General features: G+C 43.2%; 1 protein-coding gene across 2 annotated transcripts in view; it reads left to right on the forward strand.

The window, feature by feature from the left end:
* The first annotated feature begins 609 nt into the window (after nucleotides 1–609).
* NUP160 (nucleoporin 160) overlaps nucleotides 610–16,815 on the forward strand; it is a 50,466-nt gene continuing 34,260 nt past the window's right edge. For both annotated transcript variants that reach the window (XM_004436964.3, XM_087422937.1), the window contains exons 1-9: nucleotides 610–739; nucleotides 1,002–1,113; nucleotides 6,830–7,040; nucleotides 7,355–7,577; nucleotides 8,876–8,954; nucleotides 9,486–9,600; nucleotides 10,368–10,526; nucleotides 15,554–15,631; nucleotides 15,895–15,992. In XM_004436964.3, the coding sequence (XP_004437021.1) occupies nucleotides 640–739; nucleotides 1,002–1,113; nucleotides 6,830–7,040; nucleotides 7,355–7,577; nucleotides 8,876–8,954; nucleotides 9,486–9,600; nucleotides 10,368–10,526; nucleotides 15,554–15,631; nucleotides 15,895–15,992 (1,175 nt within the window). In that variant the 5' untranslated portion in view covers nucleotides 610–639. The remainder of the gene's footprint in view (nucleotides 740–1,001; nucleotides 1,114–6,829; nucleotides 7,041–7,354; nucleotides 7,578–8,875; nucleotides 8,955–9,485; nucleotides 9,601–10,367; nucleotides 10,527–15,553; nucleotides 15,632–15,894; nucleotides 15,993–16,815) is intronic.

Below are 16,815 nucleotides of genomic sequence, written 5' to 3' on the forward strand. Positions count from 1 at the left end.
TCAGGTATGTAAAGGAACAGCATTTAGGGAATCTCAGCAGGTTGCGGCATCCATGTTTAATTGCACACATCATGTTTTATTATACGAGCATATAGAATTCATTATACAAGAATTCCAACACGGAAAGCCACTCTCCTCTTCATTCCCCCCCATCCCACGTGTCGCTGAAGGGTGAAGAAAAGGAGAGATTCGCAGGCCGACACCACGACGCAGGGAGAGGTGACCGCAAGCTCGGAATCCGGCAGGGGGCGCCCATGTGCCCGGCCTGGCCGGCCCTCGCCCCTCCCGGGAGGCTCAGCCCCCCGCCCGCGCGGCGTTTTCAAACTGGAAACAAGCCCGGCCCCGCCCCCTGCCTGAGGCGGCCGGGAAGAGGGCACCGCCCCCCGGAGGCGTCCCACCCGGCCACGCGAAGGTCCCCGGAGGGAGGGCCGGCTCCCCGCCCCTTTCTCTTCTGGCTTCCTCGCTGCCCACCCTCATACCCCCGCCAACTCCATTGAAGCCTCCAAACGACGGGTCGACCCCGCCCCTCTGCTCCCCCGGCCTCGCCACCTGTGCGCGTCTCCCCGCCCCGCCCCCGGAAGTGACGACAGCCGCCCGGCCTGCCAGTGTCCCGTCGGGCCTCGCGGCGGCGGCGGGAAGATGGCGGCGGCGGGAGCCATAGAACGGAGCTTCGCGGAGCTCAGCGGAGCTGAGCGCGAAAGGCCGAGGCACTTTCGAGAATTCACAGTCTGCGGCGTTGGTACGGAAGCAGCCAAGGAGGGCGCGATCCTGTCCTTTCCCTCGGGTTCCCCTCATGGGTCCCCAAATCTCTGACCCCTAGTTCATCTTCCTGAATCCACATGCCTGTAGCTCCGGGTGCAGAGCTCCCTTAGTGTCTTCCTTCTTTTCTTCCCTTTCTTTTTGTAGGAATTGTCAATCTGTTACCCTCTGCTTTCTCAGCGCCATCAGTCCCTGTCATCCCCCGAGAACCACGTGTGTGGCTGACCACTCTCCTTTTGCAGGGACTGCAAATGCCTTGGCCGGAGCAGTCAAATACAGTGAGAGTGCGGGAGGCTTCTACTATGTGGAAAGTGGCAAGTTGTTCTCCGTCACCAGAAACAGGTTCATCCATTGGTAAGTACTGTGTTCGCCAAACCCCTAGGGTTGTTCGGCGTTTGAATTTCCGTGGCTGTTCCCCAAGTGTCATTCTCCGAAACGGTAATCGATCGGAAAAGAGAAAAACTGTTTTCTATTCATATCTGAATCAGGAGAAAATTAAGGAGACACACAATTCTAGGAGAGATACCCTCCCAGGCAGCAGTAAAAGCAGAGGAAATGTAGCTTAGAGGATAAAGCCTCAAAGACCAGTTTTGAACATGGACCCATTATGTTTTTATAGTGCGTCACGGCTTTCTTCACTCTACAAATATGTTTGAGCTTTTATACATCAGGCATTCCTAGGTGTACTAGGGATGAAGTGATGAACAAAAACAACCACCATTTTCATCGTGCAAGATGTTGTAGCAGTGTAATGATAGATGTGGACCCACCCTTTATGGGGCAGTATTTTTTTTTTATAATTTTACTTATTTATTTTATTTTTCCCCCCAAAGCCCCAGTAGATAGTTGTATGTCATAGCTGCACATCCCTCTAGTTGCTGTATGTGGGACATGGCCTCAGCATGGCCGGAGAAGGGGTGCGTCGGTGCGCGCCCGGGATCCGAACCCCGGGCCGCCGGCAGCGGAGCGCACGCACTTAACTGCTAAGCCTTGGGGCCAGCCCTGTGGGGCAGTTTTAAGAAGAAAAAGACTGATGATCACAATATAGGTACACAAATACAAACTTTTCATGCTTACTTCAAAGGAAAAGTATAGGGACTATGAGAGGCTAATAGGAGGACTAAATTTTATTGGTAGGGCTGGGAAAGCCTTTAAGGAAGTCACATTTAACCTGAGATCTGAAGGATGGAAGGGTAGCCAGGCAGGCGGTTGGGAGAGAGAGCAATTCAGCAAGTGGGATCACCATATGCAAAGTCGGTGAGGTAGAAAGAGCTTGGCAGGTTTGAGGAATTGACTGAAGGTCTGTGTGGCTTGAGTGCAGTGGGTGAAAGGGAAAGTGATGTGAAAGATGCTGAGACTGGGGAGGTAGGCAGGACTCAGATCATGAACGACCCTCAGGTCCTTTTTAAGGATTTTGGATTTTATCCTAAGTACATTGAGCACTCATTGAAGGGTTTTAAAGGGTTACTAACATGATCAACGTTGTATTTTTTAAAAAATCAGTCTGCTTTGTGGAAAGTGGATTTGGGTTGAATGGGTATAATACAAAAGAACAGTTTGCTTTTATGATGGCCCAAGTAAGAGACGCTGGTGACCCAATTGTAAGAGTGGTTAGGAAAAGAAAAATAGATGAATTTAAGATGCGTTTAGAAAGTAGATTCACTAGGACTTGGTGATAGATTGAATATGGGGTGGGGGATGGTAAGGGAAAAGGAGGGAGCAAGGGCAACTCCCTGGTGTCTCATGTGGCCAGTCAGATATTGGGTGGAGCAGTTGTCATTTACTGAGATGCAGAAGACGAGTTTGGAGAGATGTGAATAATGCTTTTAGATGTACTACATTTGAAGTATCTATGTAGCAGCCCTTTGGCAATGTCAAGTAGGTGTTGAAATTTACAGGACTGAAGCTCAGAAGAAAGGCCTGTGTTAGAGATACAGATCTCATTTATTTAAGAAATATTTTTGAGTGCCTAATGAATTCTAGTTAATGTTTAGGGACTGGTATAGGGGAGGGACAAAGCTGACAAAGTCCCTGCTTTCATGGAGGGAGACAAGCACTAAACAATAACCAAAGAAACCATGTAAATATAGTTTGTCAGGTGATAAGTGGAATAGAGAATGGGGAAGCAAGATAAGAGGGGAGGGGAACGCCTATGGATGTTAATATTTTATATAGGTTAGTCGGGCAATACCCAGGGATAAGTTGACATTTGAGCAGAGGAAGTAAAGATATTTGGGGGACAAGAATTTCAGGTAGAAACTTTCAAGAAAAAGGAACCAACAGTGCAAAGAACTCTGAGACAGGAGCTTGTTTGTTGTGTTCAAAGAATGGCAAGGGGCCAGGAGTCTGCAGCTGAGTGAAGAAAGGATAGGATAATAAGAAAGGTAGCCCAGGGCCAGATCAAGGCTTTGTCAGTTATTTTAGGCTTTGACTTTTACTCTGAGTGAGATAGGAAGGTTTTAAATGGAGAAATGACATGATCTAAGTTGTGGGGTATTTTTGTTTTGTTTTTTGTTTTTTTGCTGAGGAAGATTTGCTCTGAGCTAACATCTGTTGCCGAAGATTAGCCCTGATCTAACACCTGTGCCAGTCTTCCTCTATTTTTTATGTGGGACACCGCCACAGCAGGGCTGGTGAGTGGAGTAGGTCCATGCCCAGGATCCAAACCCGGCCACCGAAGTGGAGCATGTGGACCTTTAACAACTCAGCTACAAGGCTGGGCCCTCTAAGTTATGTTTTTAACGGATTGCTGTGGCTGTGGGTTGAGAACAGAGTGTAGTGGGAAAAGAGTGGGAGCAGGGAGACTGATTAGGAGGTTGGTGCCACAGTCCAGGCAAGAGAAGATGGCAGCTTAGACCAGCATGGTGTCGGTAGAGGCAGTGAGAAATGTTCCCATTGTGGATATGTTTTGAAGGTAAAATTGTTAGCATTTACTATTGGATCACGTGTGGGGTATACAGAAAGAGAATAGTCAGGGTGACCCCCACATTTTTGGCTTGAGCAACCAGAAGTTATAGAGGTGCCATTATTTCAGTTGGAAAAGAATGCAACTAAGTGGGTATTTTTGTTTCTTTGTTTGTCCGAGTTTTCTGGGTCCAAGAATTCTGTTTTGGACAAGCTTAGTTTGAGATCCTCTTAGATATCCAAGTGGAAGTATTGAGGCAGTCGTCAGAAGTTCAGTGGAGAATTTGGGCTAAAGATACAGATTTGGGAATTGTTGGCATTAGATGGCATTTGTTATACTGAATGAGATCACCTAGCGAATGAATAGAAATCAGGGTTTCTCAACCTTTGCACTATTGGCATTTGGGACCAGATAAGTCCTTGTTGTGGGGAGCTGTCCTGTACATTGTAGGGAGTTGAGCAGCATATCCCTGGCCTCTACCCACTACAGACCAATAGAAACCACTCCCCGCCAAGTTGTGACAAGCAAAAATCTCTCCAGATATTGCTGTATGTCCTTGGAGAGTGGGGCAGAATGGCCCCCAGTTGAAAACCACTTGTGTAGTGGGAAGAGAAGAGGTCTGAAGACTGAACCCTGGGGCACTCCAATATTGAGGAAGATGAGGAACCAGCAAAGGAGACTGAGAAGGAGTAGCTAGTGAGATAAGAGTTGAACAAAAAGAGAGTGGTGTCACAGAAGCTAAGGGAAATATTTCAAGAAGGAGGAGGGTGAAAAACTGTTAAATGCTGCATGTAAGTCAGAGAAATGAAAATTGACCTTTGCATCGTGGAGGTCATTGGTGACCTTGTCAGGAACTGCTCCAATAGTGATGCAAAAGCCCAAGTGGAGTGGGTTCAAGAGAGAAGAGGAGAGGAATTGTCAATCTAGAACAACTCTGTCAAGGAGCAGTGCTGTAAGGGAAGCGGAGAAGTCCAGTGGTAGTGGGAGGGCGATGGAGGAGTGTAGAGGAAATATAACAGTATATTTATATGCAGTCAAGGGCAACCACTAGAGGAGAGGAATTGAAGAAACTGCAAAAGTGAAGTATTAGAAAAAACCTGGGTATTGAAATCATTAAGAATTGTAGCAGAAGTGTAGGGGAGAGTGATAGTGAGCCGGGAGCTCAAGTCTTCAAGGACTGAGAGAGAGCCCTAGATAACTGTAATGAGCGAGAGTAGCACGTGGTATCTGATTGCATGAGCTTCAGAGCTCAGTGGTTTGGGCAGGGAGGGAGGAACAATGGCCTGGAATGGTGATGAGGAGCAAGCAGGACATCTGTGCCTTATCCTGAGGCCCCACTACCAGGAGCATGGTAGAGAAAGCTACCACCGTTAGAGAGGGCTCTGGGGGATGATGTCCTCAGGGAAGATCCAGGACCCAACTTTAACCGTAAGGCAGGAAGGTGAAGCGATTGTCGAGAGATGAGGTCGATCCAGAAAATTGTACTGATGACGTACCATGAGTTACCAGAAGCAGAGTAGCTTTGGGGAATCATCAGAGTTCAAATGCTTAACAGCTTTGGGAGTGGATGAGATGTGCTTTGGGAGCATGTGTACAGTGAGCAGAGAAGATGACCCAGGATCAAGGTTTGAGGAAGTCTAACATGTAGGTGTCAGGTCAAGGAGAAAGAGAGGGAATGCCTGGAGATGTGGAAGTAAAACCAGGAGAGGGTAGTGTCGGAGAAGACAAGAGAAGCGAGTTTTAAGAAGGACAGCTTGGTGAAGTCTGTGGAATGCTGCTAAGAGATCAAGTAAGAGGAGGACTGAAGAGTCCGTTGGAATTCGACTAGTGACCTAGGTAAGAAGAGGGTAGGTTGAAAAGTATGAGGGAGGTGAGGAAATAGAGAAAGCCTGGCTATGGAGGGGCGTGGAGAGGATGTGATTGCTGGATGGGAGGCTGGAATCTGGTGATGGAAAGGGAGAGGCCAGGGAAGAGCATATTTGAATGTCAGTGGAAGGCTTTGGAAGAAGAAGACACAAATGCAGGAGGTATATACTTGAGAAAGTCAGAGATTGGCCTTTAACTGCTGGAAGGAGACTTGTTCTTTTGTGAAAGATATGGGTAATACGATGGGTGAGGTGATAGGAAGTTAGCACCATTCCCACCATGGAGCTTTCTATGGTTCTAAAGCTACCACATGGCAGGGTTGCACCTGAAGAAGAGTCTGCCCTGCATCCTAGCGGGAAGAAGTAATAGAAGGGGAAATACCCACATTCATTAAGGTCACTGTAGTTTGACACTAGTAATATATGTGGAGGCCACATTCCACTACAAGTAATGGGGGTGTGTGGTGTGAATTTTCGTTAAAGTGGAGTTTAATTGCATTGAATATTGTTCTAAATAAATGGACTAGCAAGTTTGGAAATGCCTCCATTTAACAGAGAATCAGGGCCGGCCCCATGGCTTAGTGGTTAAGTGCACGCGCTCCGCTACTGGCGGCCCGAGTTCGGATCCCGGACGCACACTGACGCACCGCTTCTCCGGCCATGCTGAGGCGGCGTCCCACATACAGCAACTAGAAGGATGTGCAACTATGATGTACAACTATCTACTGGGGCTTTGGGGGAAAAAAGGAGGAGGATTGGCAATAGATGTTGGCTCAGGGCCGGTCTTCCTCAGCAAAAAGAGGAGGGTTAGCACGGATGTTAGCTCAGGGCTGATCTCCCTCACAAAAAAAAAAAAAAAAAAAAAACAGAATCATATAAGATTTGAATTTTATTCTGTGTTTTGAAAATCTACAGGGCCGGCTCCATGGCTTAGCGGTTAAGTGCGTGCGCTCTGATGCTGGCGGCCCGGGTTCGGATCCCGGGCACGCCCCAAGGCACCACTTCTCCGTCCAACCCGAGGCCGAGTCCCACGTACAGCAACTAGAAGGATGTGAACCTATGACATACAACTATCTACTGGGGCTTTGGGGGGAAAAAAATGACTAAATAAAATCTTTAAAAAAAAAAAAAAAGAAAATCTACATAATGTGGTGGTTTGGATTGTAAAATGTGGTCTGCATTTGTTTATCCAAATTTTCAATTGGAGAGAGTTCACTTGGAAACTATTCCCATATATTTCAGTGCAACAATCAATTAGAGAGAAGCATAAACTTTTTAAACAAATGTCTCTTCTTTGCAGGAAGACCTCTGGAGATTCATTGGAGCTGGTGGAAGAGTCACTGGACCTAAATCTGTTGAATAATGCAGTTCGCCTCAAGTTCCAAAATTGCAGCCTCTTACCCGGAGGAGTTCATGTCTCTGAGACTCAGAATCATGTGATAATCTTGATATTAACCAATCAAACAGTGCACAGGTTACTTTTACCACACCCTTCTCGGATGTATAGGAGTGTAAGTTGGTTAAGTGTAATATCTTTTATTCCCCAGATTACTCTGGCTGTCCCAAATTTAGTGCTGGAGCAGTATTCTTGGGAATTGAAGGAAATTTGGATTCCTTGTTAGCCCTCAAGAGCATACTTTGATAGTTAATATTTAAAGTGATCAGACATGTTTTAAGTGGAAGAAATAGTTTTCATTAAAAAGAATAGCTTTCTTTTTAAGTTCAACAATTTTTTACTTTAAAAGTTTTTATAGCAGTTGAAAGGAACTGAGCAAAATTCAGCGTATTTTGATTTAACAGATTTTTCTTTTTAATTACTCCACAGGAGTTGGTGATTGAAAGTCAGATGCAGTCAATATTCACTGACATTGGGAAAGTTGATTTCAGGGATCCTTGCAACTACCAGTTAATTCCAACAGTACCTGGACTTGCTCCTAATTCGACCACCTCGGCAGCCTGGCTTAGCAATGATGGGGAGGCCCTGTTTGCTCTGCCATCTGCTTCTGGGGGAATCTTTGTTCTTAAACTACCTCCTTACGACATACCTGGTAAGAATGGGAACCGAGCATGGGTTTAACTTTAAACAAGGAATGTTGGCATTAAAACAGGCCTTGGCAGTCCAAACCCATCGTCCAATGCAGCACATGCTTCTTGTGAGTCCCTAATGCTTTACTGTTTTTTTTCCGAGAAGGTGAGATTTTGTACGGTGGATGAGGAACTGTAAAGCTTACTGGAATATGGGAAATAGGTTACTGTAAGGCAACCTATTCTAAGGCCTCTAGTAGAGATGAGTTGACTGGTTGGCTGCCTTCAGGTTGAGGTCCTGTAACTAAAATAAGGTAATTGAAACAAGGAAGTTCGGCTGCTGCTTCCCTGCTCCAAGTCACCACTATCTCTTGCCTGGATTATTGCATTTGCTTCCCAAATATCTCCCCAGATCTATCCTTACCCCTCTACAGAAACTTCTCAGGCAGATGGTACTTTAAAAACGAATAATAAGTCATGTCACTCCGCTGCTCAAAGCCCTCGAATGAGGGTTGTTCTTCAGCTCACTCTCAATTAACCCAAGTCCTTCCAGTGGCTTACAGTGCCCCCCTGCTGCCTCTCTCACCTCAGCTTCTTGTTCTTTCCCTCTCGCCTTCTCTGCACCAGCCACATGCCTTCTTGCAATTCCTCGAACATCCTGGGCACACTCCTACCTCAGGGCCTTTGCCTGGGATAGTCTTTCCCCAGCTACTCAGCTTGGCTCATTCACTCAGCTCCTTTAGGTCTTTACTTAGTGCCCCCTCACTGGGGCCTTCCCTGACCACCCTTTTCAAAATTGCACACCCTCCCTCCCCCCAGCATTCACTCTATCCCCTTTCCATGTTTTATTTTTCTCCACTTATTACCATTCTACTTAATTTGTTAACTGTTTCTGCTTCTCCCTTCCTCCCAATGGAATGTAAGTTCCCTGAGGACAGGAGTTTTTTTTAATTTGTTTTGTTTACTGCCATATCTCCAGCACCTAGAACTGTGCCTGGCATATGAAAGGTACCCAGTGATTCTTTTGGAAAGAGTGAAGTGATTCTTCTGAGCAGCAGTATGGGTTACTGTTTGTAGATGGCAAAAATTTTCCATAGGAGTGTGTTAGTCCTATTTTTATTGACCCAGTAATGATTCAAAATATTTTAGGTGTGATATATTTGGAAAGATACATCCTAAAACTTTCTTAGTATAGAAATGTAGAAGCCTGTCACCTGTTATAAAGACCTTGTTCATGGTTGCATCCTTCTTGCCTTTGGGTTTCTTTTAAGTCTGATCCAGAGGTGCCTTGGATATCACTGGTCTGTTTTCAATCTTGTAGGGATGGTGTCAGTTGTGGAACTGAAACAGAGTTCAGTAATGCAACGATTGCTTATAGGCTGGATGCCAACAGCTATCAGGTGAGTGGTGTCTGGCAGGTAAGTCAGAGGCCCAAGACTTGAATCTTTTTGTTCTGGTTAGCACCTATTAGTGCTTCCAGTCTTACTCCAAGGCAAATAAACGTTCTAATTTGGAAGGAGGAGTCTGCACAACCTCACATTCCGTCTGAGGAAAGCCACACTCCAGAGCCCGCTTCATTTGGGATTGGACATCTTGACAGCAAAAACTGGCTGACTGTATATATTCTCACAATATCCATTTGGGTGCTCTGCCCTGACTTACCAAATCCAATTTTGTGTAGAATTAGAAGGAGAAAATTTTCAGTGGTTAGAACAGTATTCCATTGCTACATAGAGCCTTTTAAAATTTGTCATAGTAATTGGTTATAAATCAAATAGAAAATGTAGTTGTCTTATACCAGCATATAAACTCCTGCTCATTCTGTTGATTGGTTGTACATTTACAGTTTTATTTTATCTCTTTAATTGCAAATTCTAATGACCAGATGATTTGTAACAGTATAACTCTAAAACTCGGCCTAATGTTTTTAGAGGTGATCAGGGGCCTTCAGATCGTCCCCTCAGTCTTGCTGTTCATTGCGTCGAGCATGATGCCTTCATCTTTGCTCTGTGCCAGGATCATAAACTACGAATGTGGTCTTACAAGGTAAATGCTACATTTATAGTTACTATAAGTTAAAATAGGATTGTGAATTGTAAGAGAATTGAAGTAAGTCTTGCTGCTTCTCTTAAAGATTATCAGATTGCCTAGTTTGGAAATTATGACCATTTCCAGATTCGTAGAGTTTCATTTAGCTTTATTTTTTATACATTTCCCCCCTAACTTTTTGTCTTTTTATTTTGAAATTTATGAATCCTACAGAAAAGTTGAAACAGTAGGGTATACTCTTAAAAGGAACAAATGTGTTGGGGTTGGCCCAGTGGCGCAAGCGGTTAAGTGCGTGCGCTCTGCTGTGGCGGCCCGGGGTTCGCAGGTTTGGATCCCGGGCGCGCACTGATGCACCGCTTGTTAAGCCATGCGGTGGCAGAGTCCCATATAAAGTAGGGGAAGATGGCCACGGATATTAGCTCAGGGCCAAGCTTCCTCAAGAAAGAAAAAGGGAGGGAGGATTGGCATCAGATGTCAGCTCAGGGCTAGTCCTCCTCACAAAAAAAAAAAAACAGGAACAAATGTGTTTTTAAAATGCTAGTTGGTAAAATAGGTAAGATTCACAAGCAAAACGGTTGATGATTTTATGTATCAGACTGAAGAGAGATTTTCATCTCAGCCGTTAAAAAAACCTGGAGAGTCCCTCAGCGGATAAACTAAAGAGTGCTAGACAGAATGGATGTGCATCCTTTAAAAGAGGAAAAGGTTTGTTTTTCTAACCTGAATATTCTTTGATACCACTAATTTACTCTTATCTTGGGCAGGACCAGATGTGCCTGATGGTAGCCGACATTTTGGAGTATGTCCCTGTGAACAAAGACCTTCGGCTCACTGCTGGGACTGGACACAAGTTACGACTTGCTTATTCCCCTTCCTTGGGACTCTACCTAGGGATATACATGCATGCACCAAAACGAGGCCAGGTATGAAACAGATAAGATGTGTATCAAGTTATTCTGTATGTACTGATGGAGAAGTAGCTGTAGGCTCACTGGGTATTTAAGCTCTTCACACCAACTTAGATGTTTCATGTGTTATGTTCGTAGAGAATGGTGGGTTTTGTGCTAATATGTGACTTAATCTTGAAGGAGAAGTCAGGATGAAAGGGAGTAGAGAGTTTAAAGGAATATGAAAGGATAAGTTAACTAGAATTAAACAAGAAAGAGCAAATTTGGAAGTCTGGGTGAAAAAATGGAGTTATGAAAGGGATGTAGGTGTTATTAAGTGGTCGCAGGGAAGTTAATTTTTAGAAATAATTTTGCTCGTCATCCAAACACTAACTGTTGTATGTCGGTGAGGTATTTAGGACATAGTACAATGGTATAATCATATAATAAACAGCCATTTGTTTAGTCTTGTGTGTTTGGCATGGTGCCAGGCCCTTTATGTACACTAATAGATGCTTGGACTGTGCTTACTCTGGGCGCACACACTACACATATTATCAATTTAATCCTAGTAACATTCCATTGAGGTAGGGTTTGTCCTCCTCATTCTGCTGGAGCTCTGATTCCCCATGCTGGGTGCTGCCCCACCCGGGTGCCCTCTTCACTCCTGTTGGGCTCTGATACTCCACTCTGGGTGCCCCTCCATGTGGATGCCTTCCTCACCCTGTTTGGGCCCTGACAGTCTGCACTGGGCCACCCCCATACAGTGGACACTCTCCTCACCTATTTGGGCTCTAATGCCTGGTGCGGACCGCGGCTCTGTGGACACCCTCCTCATCCTGCTTGAGTTCCCACCCTGCTGCAGGCCTTCCATTCCTGTGGAAGCCCACTCACCCTACTCATGCCCCTACACCCTATGCCAGGCAACTCCCAAATGTGGATGTTCTTTTTACCTCCTTGGGCTCTTGATTCACCCCACGACCCCCTCCTCAGGCTCAATAATTTGCTAGAATGGCCCACAGAACTCAGGGAAACACTCACTTACATTTACTAGTTTGTTATATGGTAAAGGATACAGATGAACAGCCAGATGAAGAGGTACACAGGGCGAGGTCAGAAGGGTCCTGAGTGCAGGGGCCTCCATCCTCATGGTTTTGGGGCATGCCACCCTCTTGGCACAAGGGTGTATTCACCAACTCGGAAGCTCTCCAAATCCCACACTTTAGGGACTTTTATGGAGGTTTCATCACGTAGACATGATCGATTATTAACTCAATATTCAGCCTGTCTCCACTCCCCCTTCGGGTTTGGGGCTGCAAGTTCCAAGCTTGTAATCATGGCTTGGTCTTTCTGGTGACCAGCCCCCATCGTGAAGCTATCCAGGAGTCACCTCATGAGAACAAAAAGCATTCTGTCACCCAGGAAATTCCAAGGGATTTAGGAGCTCTGTGTAAGACACTCCTATCACCCCCACCACTCAGGAAATTATAAGGGTTTTAGGAGCTCAGTCTCAGGAGTCAGGGACAGAGATTAATATATATATTTCTTAATATTTCACAGATTCTGGTGGAGATTGTGTTGGTTCTGTAGATCATATTGGAAAGTATTTCCATCTTAGCAATATTAAATCTTCTGGTCCATGAACATGGGATACTTTTCCATTTATTTAGATCTTCTTTAATTTCTTTTTAATCAGTTTATTCCTAGGTATTTTATTCCTTTTGATGCTGTTGTAAATGAAATTATTTTCTTAATTTCATTTTCAGATTGCTCATTGCAAGTTGCTAGGAATACAGTTGATTTCTGTATATTGATCTTGTATTCTGCAACCTTGCTAACTCTTATTAGTTCTAATAGTGTTATAGAAATCCTTAGGACTTTCTTTATAGAAGATAATCTCATCTGCAAACAAAGATATAGTTTTACTACTTCCTTTCCAATCTGGATGCCTTTTGTTTCTTTTTTTTTTTTTTTTTTTTCTCCTTAATTGCCCTGCGTAGATCCTACAGTACGATGTTGGATAGAAGTGATGAGACCTGACATCTTGTTCCTGATCTAAGGGAGAAAGCTTTCAGTGTTTCACCATTGAGTATGATGTTAGCTGTGAATTTTTCATAAACGCCCTTTATCATGTTGAGGAATTTCCTCTCTATTCCTAGTTCGTTGAGTGTTTGTATCATGGAAGGGTGTTCAGTTTAGTGCCACTTCACGTTAAGACACCAGTAATTTTGTCCACCATTGCTCTTGCATCATCAGTGCAAATATCAACACAGTGAAAAGTGCAAATAATGTTGTAGTATGATTATGAAAAGAGTTTTGACTTCACTGACCCCCTGAAACAGTCTCAGGGACCTCTGGAAGTCTGTGGACCACGTTTTGAGAACCACTGCTCTAAAAGTTAGATCGAAATTAAGTGTAGGAGTGGTGTCAAATTGAGCAGAGCTATTACCTCCTTTGTTTTGAGCATTATGGTTCTATTAATGAAGCCTAAAATCAGATAAGCTTTTTCGGCACTTATGCCTATTTAGATTATAATGAACTTGTGGTATTTTTTTTTCTTCTTCACAAAAACTACTCTTCAGCGTGTTTTTTTCTCCCTAGTGTGCACACTTGAAGTTTTGTGGTTTTCTTAAATCTCTGTAATATTTTACATCCATTCCTATTAATTTCATTTGTTTCTTCTTGTTTTTCTTTTGGTCCCTTGGATTCTAATTCTGTTATGTGTATTAATTCAGTCGTCCCCAGCATCATGTCCTCATTGACGTTATAAGGATGCCATCTGTGTTTCCATCTAAGACACTAATGAAAATCTCAAATAGAAGTCCTGTAGACCTATGGTGTGGTCCATGGAATGGTCCTGGGCCACAAATTCTTCATTATCAGTTTGCAGTTAGATAAGTACAGGAAGTGAGAGAAAGCATTTAGAAACTTTTATGGTGATTTGACATTGCCACAGACATCTACATTTGAGGTTTCTATAGTTCGTAAAAGTATCAGTCTGCAATGGATTGGAAATTAAAAAAAAAAAACTAGTCCTTTACCACAAGTAGTTTGAGAAGCACTGCACTAGACCAGTTTTTTCCAGCTTGTGTTTTGGCAGGAATCTACAATAAGAAATGTTTTGTATTACTACGTAGTATACACATATGTAATGATGGACAATACAACAGAAAAAAAATTTTCGCAAAACATATTTTACTTTTTTACAAGGAGTGATGAACTGATGAACTCTGATTCTTTCTTTATGTTTCTTTTTTTTTCTGTTTAATGTTGGTTGAGACCTGCTAAATAGATTTACGTCCCACTAATGGATTGAGATCTGCAGCTTGTAAAACATAGCTCTAGGCTAGGATGCATATGAGCACTACATATATTTTTCATTTTTCATACACTCCTATTTTTTTCTCAAAAGGTAGTTTCACTGTTTTCTTTTAGCACTTCCCTGTGAACAATTGCTTATGTTATAAGGATAGAATCATCGTCACTCTATCAGTTTATGGTGAATTTTCTTTGTCAAAAAAGTTATTAAAAATGTTATTTTTTTGTGTTTGAAATTTTTTGTTTTGGCAGTGGAGTTAAATACTAAACATGAATTATTTTATAGTGTCTTATTTTTAATAAATATTAAGTTGATTTGTATTGTATGTACATTTTAAGTGGTCTCTGGTACTTTGATAAAAATAGAAACTTAAAAATAAGTTTCTAGGGCCGGCCCAGTGGCGTAGTGGTTAAGTTCGCACGCTCTGCTTTGGCGACCTGGAGTTCGCAGGTTCAGATTCCGGGTGTGGACCGACACAACGCTTGTCAAGCCATGTTGTGGTGGCTTCCCATATAAAGTAGAGGAAGGTGGGCACGGATGTTAGCCCAGGGCCAGTCTTCCTCAGCAAAAAGAGGAGAATTGGCAATGGATGTTAGCTCAGGGCTAATTTTGCTCACACAAAAAAAGTTAGTAATAAGTTTCTGACCATAATGAGATACCACCTCACCCTATTAGGATGGCTACTATCAAAAAAGAAAATAACAAGAATTGGCAATGATGTGGAGAGATTGGAACCCTTGTACACTGCTGGTGGGAATGTAAAATTCTGTAGCCAGTATGTAAACTATATGGATGTTCTTCAAAAAATTAAACGTAGAATTACCATATGATCCAGCAATTCCACGTCAGGGTATGTACCCGAAAAATTCAAATCAGGATCTCAGAGATATTTCTACGCTCATGTTCATAGCAGCATTATTCACAATAGCTAAAAGATGGAAGTAACCCGAAGTATCCATCGACAGATGAATGGATAAACCAAATGTGGTATATACATACAATGGAATATTATTCAGCTTGTGTGTGTGTGTGTGTGTGTGTGTGTGTGTGTGTGTGTGTGTGAGACAGGAAGATCAGCCCTGAGCTAACATCCATGCCAATTCTCCTCTTTTTGCTGAGGAAGACTGGCCCTGGGCTAACATCTGTGCCCATCTTCCTCCACTTTATATGGGACGCCACCACAGCATGGCCTGACAAGCGGTGCGTAGGTGTGCGCCCCGGATCCGAACCCTGGCCACCAACAGCAGAGTGCACGCACTTAACTGCTACGCCACGGGGCCGGCCTCAAGAATATTATTCAGCTTTAAAAAGGAAGGAAGGAAATTCTGACACATGCTACAACATGGATAAACCTTGAGGACATTAAGTGAAACAAGCCAGTCACAAAAAAGACAAATAGTGTAAGATTCCACTTACATGAGGTACCTAGAGTAGTCAGATTCATAGAGACAGAAAGTAGAATGGTGGTTGCCAGGGGCTGAGGGAAAGGGGAATGGGGAGTTGGTTAATAGGTATGGAGTTTCAGTTTTGCAAGATGAAAAACGTTTTGTAGATCAGTTGCGCAGTAATGTGACTGTGCTTAACACTGCTGAACTATACACTTAAAAATGGTTAAGATGGTAAATGTTCTGCGTATTTTACCATACGTTTAAAAAAATTGGTTTCTGAATGATAATAACTCTTGTTTAGAAAAGTAGCATGTTGATTATTTTAAGTAATAAATTCTCAACTTGTGTTTTATCAGTTCTGCGTTTTCCAGCTGGTGAGCACTGAGAATAATCGCTACAGTCTAGACCACATTTCCTCCCTCTTCACTTCTCAGGTAGGTTGGATCATGCCTTGCTTATTGCACAAGTTCAAGAAAGAAGTGTTGGCTAACTTCACTATGTTGTAATGGGATTGATCTCTTAAAATGGAATGTTTCATGATGTATGCAAACAGAATTTCATTTGGGTTTTGCCAAGTCCATGTGGTACCGTCTTTTGTTTTTATGCATTTACTTCTACCAATAAAAATTTAAATTGCCATAAACTACTACCTTTTCTTGCTTATTTTAACTTTTTTTTTTTCTGTATTTCCTCCTAGGAGACACTGATTGACTTTGCCTTAACCTCTACTGATATCTGGGCCCTGTGGCATGATGCTGAGAACCAAACGGTCGTGAAGTACATCAACTTTGAACAGTACGGGCCACGTATCTGTCATCCTTCCTTACCACAAGCACTGATATATTAAGAGAAGACGAGAGCTTATTATGTAGAACCAAAGTCAAGTGTTTGCACTTAAAGGATTCAGCCCTGGGTTTGCCTGTTGTTCACTTTTCTCTGAAGTATCTTCTTCAGCATTTTATGTTATTTCTTATCTTTTGGTTTTAGGACAAAATGAGGATTTTTAGGGTTGGAATGAGTTAAGGAAAATACCATATTTTTGGGAGAGAGGGCACATATCCAAAATACTTCAATCTAGGAGTTCTCTTTGCTTCTAAGCAAAGACTATTTCTGATACCCCCAACTTCCAAAAGATGCTGTGGCCCCTTTGGGTCCTCAGGTTCCTAAGAAATAGATTAGACAAGTACAGTACTTCTCAAACTTTTTTTAAAAACAGTAAACACTTTTTTTCAAGAGATAATGAACTCTAATATATAACGAAACTGAAATTTTAAGTATAAAATTATAACACAATTTAATGCGTTGATAATCTCTAATATTAGATATATTTAGTATCTAATATTTTTAATATACATGATATTAGTTTAAAATTTTTTAGTAGTTACAAAATACATTAAAAATAGTTTGGAATCCAACACTTGTGTAACCCTTGAAATACTTCTGGATGATTCTCTGGAACATAGCTTGACATCCCTGAACTAAACTAATTGAAGCCTAGGGGTGGGGCCGGCCCCATGGCTTAGCGGTTAAGTGCGCGCGCTCCGCTGCTGGCGGCCCGGGTTCGCATCCCGGGCGCGCCCTGACGCACCGCTTCTCTGGCCATGCTGAGGCCACGTCC

Source organism: Ceratotherium simum, chromosome 34 (genome assembly GCF_057802395.1).
Source record: "Ceratotherium simum simum isolate JZ-2026a chromosome 34, ASM5780239v1, whole genome shotgun sequence".
Classification (NCBI taxonomy): Eukaryota; Metazoa; Chordata; class Mammalia; order Perissodactyla; family Rhinocerotidae; genus Ceratotherium; species Ceratotherium simum.